The sequence below is a fragment of the Ranitomeya imitator genome, chromosome 5, assembly GCF_032444005.1.
Source record: "Ranitomeya imitator isolate aRanImi1 chromosome 5, aRanImi1.pri, whole genome shotgun sequence".
Lineage (NCBI taxonomy): Eukaryota > Metazoa > Chordata > Amphibia > Anura > Dendrobatidae > Ranitomeya > Ranitomeya imitator.
Window position 1 is genome coordinate 579,475,553 of NC_091286.1, and position 16,538 is coordinate 579,492,090.

Consider the following 16,538-nt stretch of genomic DNA (forward strand, 5'->3'; position numbering starts at 1 on the left):
CGTAAAAATAAAAAATCATATTTTTTCACAAAAATTATTTTTTCGACCCCAATTTTTTATTTTTCCAAGGGTAAGAGAAGAAATTGGACCCCAAAAGTTGTTGTACAATTTGTCCTGAGTACGCTGATACCCCATATGTGGGGGTAAACCACTGTTTGGGCGGATGGGAGAGCTCGGAAAGGAAGGAGCGCCGTTTGAATTTTCAATGCAAAATTGACAGGAATTGAGATGAGACGCCATGTTGCGTTTGCTGAGCCCCTAATGTACCTAAATAGTAGAAACCCCTCACAAGTGACACCATTTTGGAAAGTAGACCCCCTAAGGAACTTATCTAGATATGTGGTGAGCGCTTTGACCCACCAAGGGCTTCACAGAAGTTTATAATGGAGAGCCGTAAAAATAAAACAAAAATTTTTTCCCACAAAAATTATTTTTTAGCCCCCAGTTTTGTATTTTCCCGAGGGTAACAGGAGAAATTGGCCCCCAAAATTTGTTGTCCAATTTGTCCTGAGTGCGCTGATACACCATATGTGGGGGGGAACCATTGTTTGGGCGCATGGGAGGGCTCGGAAGGGAAGGAGCTCCATTTGGAATGCAGACTTAGATGGAATGGTCTGCAGGTGTCACATTGCATTTGCAGAGCCCCTAATGTACCTAAACAGTAGAAACCCCCCACAAGTGACACCATTTTGGAAACTAGACCCCCTAAGGAACTCATCTAGATGTGTTGTGAAAGCTTTGAACCCCCAAGTGTTTCACTACAGTTTGTAACGCAGAGCCGTGAAAATTAAAAAAAAAATCTTTCCCCCAAAAATTATTTTTTAGCCCCCAGTTTTGTATTTTCCCGAGGGTAAGAGGAGAAATTCGACCCCAAAAGTTGTTGTCCAATTTGTCCTGAGTACGCTGATACCCCATATGTTGGGGGGAACCCCCCACAAGTGACCCCATATTGGAAACTAGACCCCCCAGGGAACTTATCTAGATGTGTTGTGAGAACTTTGAACCCCCAAGTGTTTCACTACAGTTTATAACGCAGAGCCGTAAAAATAAAAAATCTTTTTTTTCCCACAAAAATTATTTTTTAGCCCCCAGTTTTGTATTTTCTCAAGGGTAACAGGAGAAATTGGACCCCAACAGTTGTTGTCCTATTTGTCCTGAGTACGCTGATACCCCATATGTTGGGGTAAACCCCTGTTTGGGCACACGGGCGAGCTCGGAAGGGAGGAAGCACTGTTTTACTTTTTCAACGCAGAATTGGCTGGAATTGAGATCGGACGCCATGTCGCTTTTGGAGAGCCCCTGATGTGCCTAAACAGTGGAAACCCCCCAATTATAACTGAAACCCTAATCCAAACACTCCCCTAACCCTAATTCCAACGGTAACCCTAACCACACCTCTAACCCTGACACACCCCTAACCCTAATCCCAACCCTATTCCCAACTGTAAATGTAATCTAAACCCTAACTGTAACTTTAGCCCCAACCCAAACTGTAGTCCTAGCCCTAACCCTAGCCCTAACCCTAGCCCTAACCCTAGCCCAAACCCTAACCCTAGCCCTAACCCTAGCCCTAACTCTAGCCCTAGCCCTAACCCTAACCCTAGCCCTAACCCTGGCCCTAATGGGAAAATGGAAATAAATACATTTTTTTTATTTTTCCCTAACTAAGGGGGTGATGAAGGGGGGTTTGATTTACTTTAATAGCGGGTTTTTTAGCGGATTTTTATGATTGGCAGCCGTCACACACTGAAAGACGCTTTTTATTGCAAAAAATATTTTTTGCGTTACCACATTTTGAGAGCTATAATATTTCCATATTTTGGTCTACAGAGTCATGTGAGGTCTTGTTTTTTGCGGGACGAGTTGACGTTTTTATTGGTAACATTTTCGGGCACGTGACATTTTTTGATCGCTTTTTATTCCGATTTTTGTGAGGCAGAATGACCAAAAACCAGCTATTCATGAATTTCTTTTGGGGGAAGCGTTTATACCGTTCCGCGTTTGGTAAAATTGATAAAGCAGTTTTATTCTTCGGGTGAGTACGATTACAGCGACACCTCATTTATATCATTTTTTTATGTTTTGGCGCTTTTATACGATAAAAACTATTTTATAGAAAAAAAATAATTATTTTGGCATCGCTTTATTCTCAGGACTATAACTTTTTTATTTTTTGCTGATGATGCTGTATGGCGGCTCGTTTTTTTGCGGGACAAGATGACGCTTTCAGTGGTACCATGGTTATTTATATCTGTCCTTTTGATCGCGTGTTATTCCACTTTTTGTTCGGCGGTATGATAATAAAGCGTTGTTTTTTGCCTCGTTTTTTTTTTTTTTTCTTACGGTGTTTACTGAAGGGGTTAACTAGTGGGCCAGTTTTATAGGTCGGGCCGTTACAGACGCGGCGATTTATTTAGATAAAGAAATTTATTTATGGGAATAATATTTTTTTTTTTCATTATTTAGGAATATTTTTTTTTTTTTTTTTTTTTACACATTTGGAAAAATTTTTTTTTACTTTTTTACTTTGTCCCAGGGGGGGACATCACAGATCGATGATCTGACAGTTTGCACAGCACTCTGTCAGATCACCGATCTGATAGCAGTGCAGGCTGCTTCACAGTGCCTGCTCTGAGCAGGCTCTGTGAAGCCACCTCCCTCCCTGCAGGACCCGTATCCGCGGCCATCTTGAATCCGGGTCTGGAGCAGGCAGGGAGGGAGGTAAGACCCTCGCAGCAACGCGATCACATCGCGTTGCTGCGGGGGGCTCAGGGAAGCCCGCAGGGAGCCCCCTCCCTGCGTGATGCTTCCCTGCACCGCCGGCACATAGCGATCATCTTTGATCGCGGTGTGCCAGGGGTTAATGTGCCGGGGGTGGTCCGTGATTGCTCCTGGCACATAGTGCCGGATGTCAGCTGCGATAGGCAGCTGACACCCGGCCGCGATCGGCCGCGCTCCCCCCGTGAGCGCCGCCGATCGCGCTGGACGTACTATCCCGTCCGTGGTCATAGGGGCCCACCCCACCTCGACGGGATAGTACGTCCGATGTCAGAAAGGGGTTAAGGGTACGCCCTGGTCTTAAAGGCACATGACCAGTATGCCCTGGTCTTAAAAGAACATGACTAGTATGCCCTAGTCTTAAAGGCGCATGACCATTATTTACTGGTCTTAAGAGCACATCATCAATCCGAAGCTGGTCACCCTAACTGAGCTCTGGAGCCTTCCGCCGCTGATCCCAGTTTATCTCAGAGTACCTAGTCCCCCTCAGTGGACTTTGTCACTAACCGCAACCCATGGTTTCTCTGACCACGAGCTTGAATCCCTCTGTGAACCCTCTGTGGCTCGGAGTGCTTGCAGGACCGATATACATGGTCCCTCTCCTACATGGGAGCCGTCGGCTAGCAGGGGCCGCAAGTACTCTAGAAAAACATACAGGCATCTAGAAAACGGAAGTTTTCATTTCCTGATCTCTCCCCTATGATTTGTTGGGAACAACGCTGAATATGGATCGGATATTGCCTTGGATTGCCAGAGCTTCAGAAAAAGAGGGACTCTCCTATTTACACCATCAACAAATTGACGAGCGATTCACTGGACAGAAGCCTCTAAGTGGGATGCCATGCCTGGTCTGATTTTTATGGGCGACGGGTCCCTTAAAGGGCACCGATTTCCCCCCCCACACCTTCAACAGACGAGCACATGCAGTGTCACCTCCATGTATCCTCTTCTGCATCCAGGCCTAACGCCAGACAACCTGCCCTGTCCACCCGGGGACCTCTACTCTGAGGATGTACAGAGGCACACATTTTTGGCGTCCGAGCACCCCCCTTTGTATCACCACTATTTAGCGGATGATGCAAGAAAGCGGACGATTCCTCTCCACGTCCCTGTTAAGAGGATGGTGGATCGAGGGTTCCTAATTTTCTTCTCTGCGCAACGATGGCAAGAGACCTGCTGGTTGCAGCCCCGCATTCTGCCACTTGGCAGACTAACTGGGTAGAATTTCTTGTGGTATATCTACCAGTATCTCTGCCCGATGTATCATCAATTAAAATAACACAGACGGTCAGATAGCAAATCTGGTTTGTTCCGTCTTGTGGTTTCGGGTTCAGCACCCTACCCTTCCCTTCCTTATCCATGGGTTGCTTAACCAATAGTCTCCTGGTCAGAGACCTTAACTACTTCGATTCACACAAGTAGCCTTTCCCCGAAGACAGTATAGCTGGCCAATCAAATCTTCTGAGCGGGAGACTAACAAGGAATCGTATCTTTTCTAGAGACCCAACCAGCAGTGGAAGCGTTGTCCAGGACAGTCTAGATCTAAGGGAACTTGGTTCCAAAAAGGAGGGTATGAAAAGTAAGACCATTCCTGGACCTCAAACTTCTAACAACCTTTGACAAGGTCCTCCTTTTTCAGATGGAGTTCCTCCGCTCAGCCATTACTTCAACAGACCTCACTACAATAATCTCTTCGCCTTTCCATTCGCGAACAGCATTCTCAAGTCACGACCTTGCCCTTCAGCCTGGCTACCGCACCAGAGTGGTTGCAAGGGTCATGGCGGTTGTCATGTGCTTCTTGCACCCTAGAAGCATGGTCGTCCTGCCCTATTTGGTCGACTTTCTAGCCGCTCTTCAAGGACTATGCTGAGTCGTCTATATCACTTGCAATACCCTCTCACTTGGGCTAGCAGCTAAACTTAGACAAGTTTTTTCCTCATTCTCAGCCCAGCAGATCCTTTTTTGAGGATGATCTGCGCAAGAAGGATGGTAATTCTCTCTCGAGTCAAGGTCGTGGCCCTTCGACAGGGAGCTCGTGCACTTGATCACTCATTCCCTCGGTTCATTCAATTCGCTAGGAGGGTTCTGAGGAAAGAGACGTGAATGGAAGCAGTTTCTTTCGCTCCGCTCGTTTTCAGCAAGCCAATCAGGCTTTCAAAGGGTCGTCTCTGATCTCCTTCCTCATCCAGAGCCTTCTCCTTGTCCAATGGTTATTAGGGAATACCAATGCCAGTCTTCTTCTCCCGATCATTGCTCTGGGGATCCGAACGGTATGGCTAATCCTACAGCAGGTCCACTGCCTTTAGGCAGGTCAACCATCCGTCTTCAATTGGATAATGCAACGGCTGTGCCATACGTCAACCATCTAGCAAGTACCCACAGTCAAACGCCATGGCCGAGGTACCTCGCACTCTCTGATGGGCCGAGATCTATCATTCGGTGATCTCAACAGTACATATCCCTGGAGTAGAACACTGGGCGGCTGACATTTTCAGCCGTCAGGGTTTCCCCTCAAGTGAGTGGGAACTTCACTCGGAAGTCTTCCATCAGATCCAGGACCATCGCAGTGCATGCTCTGTTCTTCCATGGTACCAATTTCCATAACTCTTCCACTACGTCTGAGATCTTTTTGGAAGCAGGAAGGGCCCCAGTGATCCCGGGAGACCCGCACTGACCATGTCAGGTTTTCTCACTTGCGGTACTAGTATTTTTCCGTCTTATTGCGACAACTCGAAATATGGACTTTCTCGCAGGGACCCTTCCCCTGTAGTTCTTCCCTACCACGTACCGTTAGATCTGTTGGACCTTAATGGTCCTGGGGATCTTACAGTAGACTCCTTTTTTTGATCCGGACAGAATTTATTATCAGGGAAGGTCACTCCCCTTTTTTCTCTGCATTGTTGTCATCCTAATGAGTCTTCAGAGCTCGCCTCTCTGTTCTTTCAGACTTTTTTCCTTATTACCATCAAGGCAAGGTTGCCCTCAAGCCATCCCCTTCCCTCGTTGCCAAGGGGGTATTGTATTCCCACTGTTGCAGGGGCATCGTCCTCTCATCTCTTTCGGCTCCAGTCCACAAAACGGAATGGGTTCTCCATAATCTGGAAGAAGTGAGTGCTCCGCGTGGGTACGTATCGAGGATGGCGTCCTTCCGAAGGTTGGACACTTTACTTGGGCTTCTCGATGTTAAGTAGGCTTCCTGACGGTCACAGTAAGGGTTTAGCCGTTTCTGTTGTGAATTCTGTGGCTGAGTTCACTTCTGTGGTCACAAGTGGTATTGCAGTCTCTGGGCTTCCTCCCTCAGGTGTTTTGGTGAGCTCGTTGGCTGCCTTGCTATTTAGCTCCACCTGAGTCTGTCTTCCTTGCTCCTTGTCAATGTTCCAGTGTTGGATCTGAGCTACTGCATCTTTCCTTGGGCCTGCTGCTCTGCTAGATAAGTGCTTCTAGTTTGTTTTCTGTTTTTTCTGTCCAGCTTGCTATTATCTTTTGCTGGAAGCTCTGAGAAGCAAAGGGGTGCACCGCCGTGCTGTTAGTTCGGCACGGTGGGTCTTTTTGCCCCTTTGCGTGGTTTTCGTTTTAGGGTTTTTTGTAGACTGCATAGTTCTCTTTGCTATCCTCGCTCTGTCTAGAATATCGGGCCTCACTTTGCTGAATCTATTTCATTCCTACGTTTGTCTTTTCATCTTGCTAACAGTCATTATATGTGGGGGGCTGCCTATTCCTTTGGGGTATTTCTCTGAGGTAAGTCAGGCTTGTATTTCTATCTTCAGGCTAGTCAGCTCCTCAGGCAGTGCCGAGTTGCATAGGTAGTTATAGGCGCAATCCACTGCTGCTTATAGTTGTGTGAGGATAGATCAGGTACTGCAGTCTACAGAGATTCCACGTCTCAGAGCTCGTCTTATTGTTTTTGGTTATTGCCAGATCTCTGTATGTGCGCTGATTACTGCACGCTGTGTTGCCTGATTGCCAGCCATAACAGTACAAGGAGCCTCACCAATGATTCCCAATAGAGGGAAAAAAGAAATCCTGACATCATTTTTTTTTCTTAGCTCTGTCTTCAGTCTTTTTTTTCCCCTAGACATTAGAGTGCTTCAGGACACAGCTGTGGACATGGATATTCAGGCTCTGTGCTCCTCAATGGATAATCTCGTTGTAAATGTACAAAAGATTCAAGATACTATTGATCAGAAATCGATGCTAGAACCAAGAATTCCAATTCCTGATTTGTTTTTTGGTGACAGAACTAAGTTCCTGAGCTTCAGAAATAATTGTAAGCTATTTTTGGCCTTGAAACCTCATTCTTCTGGTAATCCTATTCAACAGGTTTTGATTATTATTTCTTTTTTGCGCGGCGACCCACAGGACTGGGCGTTTTCTCTTGCACCAGGAGATTCTGCATTGAGTAATGTTGATGCATTTTTCCAGGCGCTGGGATTGCTTTACGATGAGCCTAATTCAGTGGATCAGGCTGAAAAAAATCTGCTGGCTTTATGCCAGGGTCAGGATGATGTAGAAGTATATTGTCAGAAATTTAGGAAATGGTCAGTACTCACTCTGTGGAATGAATCTGCACTAGCGGCTTTGTTCAGAAAGGGTCTCTCTGAAGCTCTTAAGGATGTAATGGTGGGATTTCCTATGCCTGCTGGTTTGAATGAGTCTATGTCCTTGGCCATTCAGATCGGTCGTCGCTTGCGCGAGCGTAAATCTGTGCACCATCTGGCGGTATTGTCTGAGAGTAAACCTGAGCCTATGCAGTGCGACAGGACTATGACTAAAGTAGAACGGCAAGAACACAGACGTCTGAACAGACTGTGTTTCTATTGTGGTGATTCTACTCATGCTATTTCTAATTGTCCTAAACGCACTAGGCGGTTCGATAGCTCTGCCGTTATTGGTACTGTACAGTCCAAATTCCTTTTGTCCATTACCTTAATGTGCTCTTTGTCATCGTACTCTGTCATGGCATTTGTGGATTCAGGCGCTGCCCTGAATCTGATGGATTTGGATTATGCTAAACGTTGTGGATTTTTCTTGGAGCCTTTGCGGTGTCCTATTCCGTTGAGAGGAATTGATGCTACACCTTTGGCCAAGAATAAGCCTCAGTACTGGGCCCAGCTGACCATGTGCATGGCTCCTGCACATCAGGAAGTTATTCGCTTTCTGGTACTGCATAATTTGCATGATGTGGTCGTGTTGGGGTTGCCATGGCTACAAACCCATAATCCAGTATTGGATTGGAACTCTATGTCGGTAACCAGCTGGGGTTGTCAGGGAGTACATGGTGATGTTCCATTTTTGTCTATTTCGTCATCCATTCCTTCTGACATCCCAGAGTTCTTGTTGGACTTTCAGGATGTATTTGAAGAGTCCAAGTCTGATGCCCTACCTCCGCATAGGAATTGTGATTGTGCTATCGATTTGATTCCTGGTAGTAAATTCCCTAAGGGTCGTTTATTTAATTTGTCCGTACCTGAACACACCGCTATGCGCAGTTATGTGAAGGAGTCCCTGGAGAAGGGACATATTCGCCCATCGTCGTCACCATTGGGAGCAGGGTTCTTTTTTGTAGCCAAGAAGGATGGTTCGCTAAGACCGTGTATTGATTACCGCCTTCTTAATAAGATCACTGTTAAGTTTCAGTATCCCTTGCCATTGATTTCTGACTTGTTTGCTCGGATTAAGGGGGCTAGTTGGTTCACCAAGATAGATCTTCGTGGTGCGTATAATCTGGTGAGAATCAGGCAGGGAGATGAATGGAAAACGGCATTTAATACGCCCGAGGGTCATTTTGAGTATCTGGTGATGCCGTTCGGACTTGCCAATGCTCCATCTGTTTTTCAGTCTTTTATGCATGACATTTTCCGTGAGTATCTGGATAAATTCTTGATTGTTTACTTGGATGACATTTTGATCTTCTCAGATGATTGGGAGTCTCATGTGAAGCAAGTCAGAATGGTTTTCCAGGTACTGCGTGCTAATTCCTTGTTCGTGAAGGGATCAAAGTGTCTCTTCGGTGTGCAGAAAGTTTCATTTTTGGGGTTCATCTTTTCCCCTTCTACTATCGAGATGGATCCGGTTAAGGTTCAGGCCATCCAGGATTGGACTCAGCCGACATCTCTAAAAAGTCTGCAGAAATTCCTGGGCTTTGCTAATTTTTATCGTCGCTTCATCTGTAATTTTTCTAGCATTGCCAGACCATTGACCGATTTGACCAAGAAGGGTGCTGATTTGGTTAATTGGTCTTCTGCTGCCGTGGAAGCTTTTCAGGAGTTGAAGCGTCGTTTTTGCTGTGCCCCTGTGTTGTGTCAACCTGATGTTTCTCTTCCATTCCAGGTCGAGGTTGATGCTTCTGAGATTGGTGCAGGGGCGGTTTTGTCACAGAGAGGTTCTGGTTGCTCAGTGTTCAAACCATGTGCTTTCTTTTCCAGGAAATTTTCTGCTGCCGAGCGTAATTATGATGTGGGCAACCGAGAGTTGCTGGCCATGAAGTGGGCATTCGAGGAGTGGCGTCATTGGCTTGAGGGTGCTAAGCATCGCGTGGTGGTTTTGACTGATCATAAGAACCTTACTTATCTTGAGTCTGCCAAGCGCTTGAATCCTAGACAGGCCCGTTGGTCGTTATTTTTTGCTCGTTTTGATTTTGTGATTTCATACCTTCCGGGCTCTAAAAATGTGAAGGCGGATGCTCTGTCTAGGAGTTTTGTGCCCGACTCTCCGGGGTTATCTGAGCCGGCGAGTATCCTCAAGGAAGGAGTCATTGTGTCTGCCATCTCCCCTGATTTGCGGAGAGTGTTGCAGAAATTTCAGGCTAATAAACCTGATCGTTGTCCGGCCGAGAAACTGTTCGTCCCTGATAGGTGGACTAGTAAAGTTATCTCTGAACTTCATTGTTCGGTGCTGGCCGGTCATCCAGGAATCTTTGGTACCAGGGAGTTGGTTGCTAGATCCTTCTGGTGGCCATCTCTGTCACGGGATGTGCGTGCTTTTGTGCAGTCCTGTGGAATTTGTGCTAGGGCTAAGCCCTGCTGTTCACGTGCCAGTGGGTTGCTTTTGCCCTTGCCGGTCCCGAAGAGGCCTTGGACACATATTTCGATGGATTTCATTTCTGACCTTCCCGTTTCTCAAAAAATGTCGGTCATTTGGGTGGTCTGTGATCGCTTTTCTAAAATGGTCCATCTGGTGCCCTTGGTTAAATTGCCTTCCTCCTCTGATTTGGTGCCTTTGTTCTTCCAGCATGTGGTTCGTTTACATGGCATTCCTGAGAATATTGTTTCTGACAGAGGTTCCCAGTTTGTCTCGAGGTTCTGGCGAGCCTTTTGTGGTAGGATGGGCATTGACCTATCTTTCTCCTCGGCCTTCCATCCTCAGACTAATGGCCAGACCGAACGAACCAATCAGACCTTGGAAACATATCTGAGATGCTTTGTTTCCGCTGACCAGGATGATTGGGTGTCATTTTTGCCGTTGGCTGAGTTCGCCCTTAATAATCGGGCCAGCTCGGCTACCTTGGTCTCTCCATTTTTCTGCAATTCTGGGTTCCATCCTCGTTTCTCTTCAGGACAGGTTGAGTCTTCGGACTGTCCTGGTGTGGATTCTGTGGTGGACAGGTTGCAGCAGATCTGGACTCAGGTGGTGGACAATTTGACCTTGTCCCAGGAGAAGGCTCAGCTTTTCGCTAATCGCAGACGCCGTGTGGGACCCCGACTTCGTGTTGGGGATCTGGTTTGGTTATCTTCTCGTCATATTCCTATGAAGGTTTCCTCTCCTAAATTTAAACCTCGTTTTATTGGTCCGTATAGGATTTCTGAGATTCTCAATCCGGTGTCTTTTCGTCTGACCCTCCCAGACTCCTTTTCCATACATAATGTATTCCATAGGTCGTTGTTGAGGAGATACGTGGCACCTATGGTTCCATCTGTGGAGCCTCCTGCCCCTGTTTTGGTGGAGGGGGAATTGGAGTATATTGTGGAGAAGATTTTGGATTCTCGTGTCTCTAGACGGAAACTCCAGTATCTGGTCAAATGGAAGGGTTATGCTCAGGAAGATAATTCCTGGGTTTTTGCCTCTGATGTCCATGCCCCAGATCTTGTTCGTGCCTTTCATGTGGCTCATCCTGGTCGGCCTGGGGGTTCTGGTGAGGGTTCGGTGACCCCTCCTCAAGGGGGGGGTACTGTTGTGAATTCTGTGGCTGAGTTCACTTCTGTGGTCACAAGTGGTATTGCAGTCTCTGGGCTTCCTCCCTCAGGTGTTTTGGTGAGCTCGTTGGCTGCCTTGCTATTTAGCTCCACCTGAGTCTGTCTTCCTTGCTCCTTGTCAATGTTCCAGTGTTGGATCTGAGCTACTGCATCTTTCCTTGGGCCTGCTGCTCTGCTAGATAAGTGCTTCTAGTTTGTTTTCTGTTTTTTCTGTCCAGCTTGCTATTATCTTTTGCTGGAAGCTCTGAGAAGCAAAGGGGTGCACCGCCGTGCTGTTAGTTCGGCACGGTGGGTCTTTTTGCCCCTTTGCGTGGTTTTCGTTTTAGGGTTTTTTGTAGACTGCATAGTTCTCTTTGCTATCCTCGCTCTGTCTAGAATATCGGGCCTCACTTTGCTGAATCTATTTCATTCCTACGTTTGTCTTTTCATCTTGCTAACAGTCATTATATGTGGGGGGCTGCCTATTCCTTTGGGGTATTTCTCTGAGGTAAGTCAGGCTTGTATTTCTATCTTCAGGCTAGTCAGCTCCTCAGGCAGTGCCGAGTTGCATAGGTAGTTATAGGCGCAATCCACTGCTGCTTATAGTTGTGTGAGGATAGATCAGGTACTGCAGTCTACAGAGATTCCACGTCTCAGAGCTCGTCTTATTGTTTTTGGTTATTGCCAGATCTCTGTATGTGCGCTGATTACTGCACGCTGTGTTGCCTGATTGCAAGCCATAACACGTTTCATCGGCCATGTTAGCCTGGTGGATTCTTTTCTCCATCCAGGAGTCCTTTCGTGCTAGATGTCAGCCTATCTCCCTGTCTGAGGGCTCTAGGCACCAGACGTTGGCAAGCACGACCGCAAGCTTGCGAATTCCTCCAGTCCGCATGCATTCTTGAAGCACTATAATTCACACACTTCCACAGATGTGAGTCTGGGCAGGTGGACTGTGCAGGCCGCGGTGGCGCACTTGTAAGTAGCAGCTACACGGCCTGATCTGATGTTGTCCCCACCCAGGGACTGCTTTGGGACGTCCCATGGTCTGTGTCCCCCAATGAGGCGAAGGAGAAATAGGGATTTTTGTGTACTCACCGTAAAATCCTTTTCTCCGAGCCATTCATTGGGGGACACAGCTCCCTCCCTATTATTAGTTTGTGCTTGTTTTTATCATGTGATATGTTATACTCTCATATATAATGTGACATGCTATACGCTTATATGTTCTTATTGATCTCCTACTGCTTTTGCACCAAACTGGTTAGTTGGGAGCCAGCAGGAGGGTGTATACTGCAGGGGAGGAGCTAACTTTCTTTGTATCACTTAGTGTCAGCCTCCTGGTGGCAGCAGCATACACCCATGGTCTGTGTCCCCCAATGAATGGCTCGGAGAAAAGGATTTTACGGTGAGTACACAAAAATCCTTATATTTCCATTGACAGATGACAGACCTGAGTGGGGACTTGATTTTTTTGTGGATTGAGTTGAAGCTTTTATTGGGAACATTTTACATAAAGATTGGGATCCCATTTATCTTGCTCCCTACGCTGAGAACTTTAGGGTTCCCATCTAAATCTCCGAGTGACGTGATTCAGATGAAATTCTTTAGATATCCATTTACTATAATGAGGCAGCAGAGTTACTGCAGACTCCGTCTGGCCTCTGTTCAGCAGTTTCCTACTTCCTACAGAAGTGCACAAAACTGTGGCTTACCATGCTTTTATGTAAGCCTAAGAAGACGGAGACAGTCGGATCACAGGCCAGACTGTGTCCACAGTGCCTCTGCCTCATTTTAGGGGGTTCATCTGAATTACGTATTTCACAGATTTACGCAAAGTGCAAGATAAATATGCTCCGAGCCTTACTGTGATCTTTGGGAGGCAGAATGAAAAAATCATCAGTAGGTGGACAATTGGATTTATTTATTTTTTTACTCCATTCCTCGTGCGGTATAAGTGATTAGACCACTTTATACCAGATTTATATATTTTTTTTATGTTTGGATGCTGTTACACACTAAAAAATGCTTTTTATTGCAAAAAATAGGCATTGCCATGTTGTGATAGCTATAATTTTCCACATTTCTGCCTACAGACTCCTGTAATGGCAAGTTTTTTGCGGGACAAGTTCAATTTTTTTGGGGACTATTTTCAGTCAGAACATTTTTTGATCGCTTTCTATTCTGATCGCAGTATTTAGGGGTTAAAGTGACGGGAGCGATGCGGGCACCACTGTCCACCGAGTGCCTGGTGTCAGCTGTCATAATCAGCTGACACCCGGTAGCGATTGCGCGTGCACACAGCTCTTGTGCCCCGAAAATCGCCTGGACGCACTCAGTACGTCTAAGGTCACTAAGTACCAGCCGACAAAGATGTGTTGAGTATGTCCAAGGTCATGAAGAGGTTAAAAGACGCTCAAAAGCCTGAATATATGAACAGTGAGTTGTTTTTGCATAGAAATGCATATGTTCATTCTTTTGATCATTTAGCGCTTTTTCAGGTGGGTTTCGGAGCGGAATTCACTTGAAAAGACATCATGTGCCCACTTGACACTTTATTTCAGATACACTTGATCCATGTGAAGACAGCAGCTCATAAACTGTAATTGTGCTATCCGTTTTATACTCAAATATAAAAAAAAAAAAACTGAGCGAAACCTGCGGCTCACATTTCACAGTCTGCGTGTGGACCACAGTTTCCTGACCAACTGAGGTTCTCCTGACCTGAACTAACAGACAACAACAAAGATATCTATAAGGCTACGTTCACATTTGCATTGTGCGCAGCTGCGTCGGCGACGCAACGCACAACGCAAATAAAAACGCACCAAAACGCATTCAAAAACGCTGCGTTTTGCGACACATGCGTCCTTTTTTGCCTAAATTTGGACGCAAGAAAAATGCGTTTTCTGCGCCCAACGCTTGCGGCAAAAATAACGCATGCGTCGCACAACGCAGCACAACGCATGTCCATGCGTCCCCCATGTTAAATATAGGGGCGCATGACGCATGCGTCGCCCGACGCAAACACGCAAAACGCTAATGTGAACGTAGCCTTAGGCTGTTATTTCAGGCGTCTGGAAATTTCAGAACGTGAAACAAAACGACTAAAGGGACTTGTTCTGTCACATTCTCCAGGAATAGTTTACTTGGTGATCTCAGAATAAACCTATAGGTGGCGATAGGGAGCAAAGTTCCCCGGAATTTTCTTTTGTTTTCATGAGGAAATCTGGGGGCTTTTCAGTTTTTAGTGCTCTATTTAGCAGCAGAGCTCACATACATACAATGCGTCCATCTGTGCCTTGTATGACACACCTGTATGGAGTTTCCCCCCTGCTGCCATGTGACACTGGTGGCTTGTTAAAGGGCAGCTGCAGGATTACCCTCCTGCGTTACTATTCACGTCACGATCACCACATGGGTTATCCTGGAGGAAACAAAATTGCTAAATGACCACAATGTCAATGAATCCTAAAAAACGCAAACTAAAATATATACCGTACATACATTTCAGCTACATTAGTTATGAACAAGTGTTTTTTGACATTTCTGGCACCTGGGAATACACTCTTGGTAACATTGGACTTGTCCGGGCCTGTGCACCTACTTGTACAGGCTTGTCTGCTTCCAGTTAGGCTACTTTCACACTAGCGTTTTTTTAAATCCGTCACAATGCGTCGTTTTGCAGAAAAAACGCATCCTGCAAAAGTGCTTGCAGGATGCGTTTTTTCCCCATACACTTCTATTGACGACGCATTTGCGACGGATTGGCACACTTCGCATCCGTCTTGCGACGAATGCGTCGTGCTTTGGCGGACCGTCGGGAGAAAAAAACACTACATGTAACGTTTTTTTCTCCCGACGGACCGCTTTTTCCGACCGCGCATGCGCGGCCGGAACTCCGCCCCCACCTTACAATGGGGCAGCGGATGCGCCGGAAAAAGGCATCCGCTGCCTCCATTGTGCAATGCAGCAAACGCTAGCGTCGGAATCTCTCCCCGACGCATTGCGACGGGGAGATTCCGACGCTAGTGTGAAAGAAGCCTAAATCGTCACTTTTGGTGAAGTTTTCGGAATCAGCGTTTCCGTTCTGTAGACCGGAGGTTTGACGACGCGAGGTGGGCGCTTCTGCGCCTTAGGCTTCTTTCACACTAGCGTCGGAATCTCCCCGTCGCAATGCGTCGGGGAGAGATTCCGACGCTAGCGTTTGCTGCATTGCACAATGGAGGCAGCGGATGCATTTTTCCGGCGCATCCGCTGCCCCATTGTAAGGTGCGGGGAGGTGGGGGCGGAGTTCCGGCCGCGCATGCGCGGTCGGAAAAAGCGGTCCATCGGGAGAAAAAAAAACGTTACATGTAGTGTTTTTTTCTCCCGACGGTCCGCCAAAGCACGACGCATTCGTAGCAAGACGGATGCGAAGTGTGCCAATCCGTTGCAAATGCGTCGTCAATAGAAGTGTATGGGGAAAAAACGCATCCTGCAAGCACTTTTGCAGGATGCGTTTTTTCTGCAAAACGACGCATTGTGACGGATTTAAAAAAACGCTAGTGTGAAAGTAGCCTTATACCCTCAGTTACAGAGATAAGTCATTCTCCTTTTTACTCTACAGCTCAGATTGGAATAATCTTTGGAGCGAAAGCCCTCAAGCACGTGACTAACCTCTGCCGTGGGCAGTACGATTTCCTGGAGCGCCTCCCCGAGTCCTTGATATTGTATATCCTCACTTTCCTGGACTTAGAGGACATCGCTCAGCTCTCCCAAGTGTCTCATACGTTTCAGAAGGTAAATCTATCCGTTCGTTGTAGTTGAGTACATGTGGACGGAGTAATCAGAGAAATCTGACATGTCATTGCTCCAGGATCAGATCATTATATCCGGGGTAGTGCCTCAGGTTTTCCTGTGGACTTGTAGTTTGACCTGGCACAAATAGGGTTTCGTGCATAATTTGCATTTGACTACATTCACACATCCATATATATTTTTACATAGGATCATCATCTGTGTTGCACCCATTTTTTTCTGATTTGGTTTTAAGCATAGCAGAAGAAGACTGTCTAAGGCCATGTTCACACAATGCGTTTTTTACTGCGGAACCGCCGCGATTTTGCCGCTGCGGGTCCGCAGCTGTTTTCCATGCAGGGTACAGTACAATGTACCCTATGGAAAACAGGAACCGCTGTGCCCACATTGCGGAAATTCACTAAAAAAGCCGCGCTGAATAGCTGCTGTAAAAAAGAAGGACCATGTCACTTCTTTGTGCGGAACTGCAGCGGTTCTGCACCCATTGACCTCCATTGTGAGGGTCAAACCTGTCATGATCCCAATGGCAGGGGATCACTAAAGGACAAGCACAGATACAAACAAGCTCTAGGGCGATGGAACCTGAGCTGACCGCGACCCTGAACCTAACACACAAATAAAAGTAGCCGGGGAACGTGCCTACGATGATCCTAGACGTCTCGCTCCAGCCGAAGATCTAACTTCCCCTATTAGAAGAAACACAGACCTCTCTTGCCTCCAGAGAAATACCCCACAGAAATAGCAGCCCCCCCACATATAATGACGGTGAAATGAGAGGAAAGCACATAC

The 16,538-nt window shown here is 46.7% G+C and overlaps 1 protein-coding gene across 1 annotated transcript in view; it reads left to right on the forward strand.

Moving 5' to 3' along the window:
* FBXO36 (F-box protein 36) overlaps nucleotides 1-16,538 on the forward strand; it is an 80,695-nt gene that overhangs the window by 24,613 nt on the left and 39,544 nt on the right. The window contains exon 3 of the mRNA XM_069727861.1: nucleotides 15,559-15,731. Coding sequence (XP_069583962.1) covers nucleotides 15,559-15,731 — 173 coding nt within the window. The remainder of the gene's footprint in view (nucleotides 1-15,558; nucleotides 15,732-16,538) is intronic.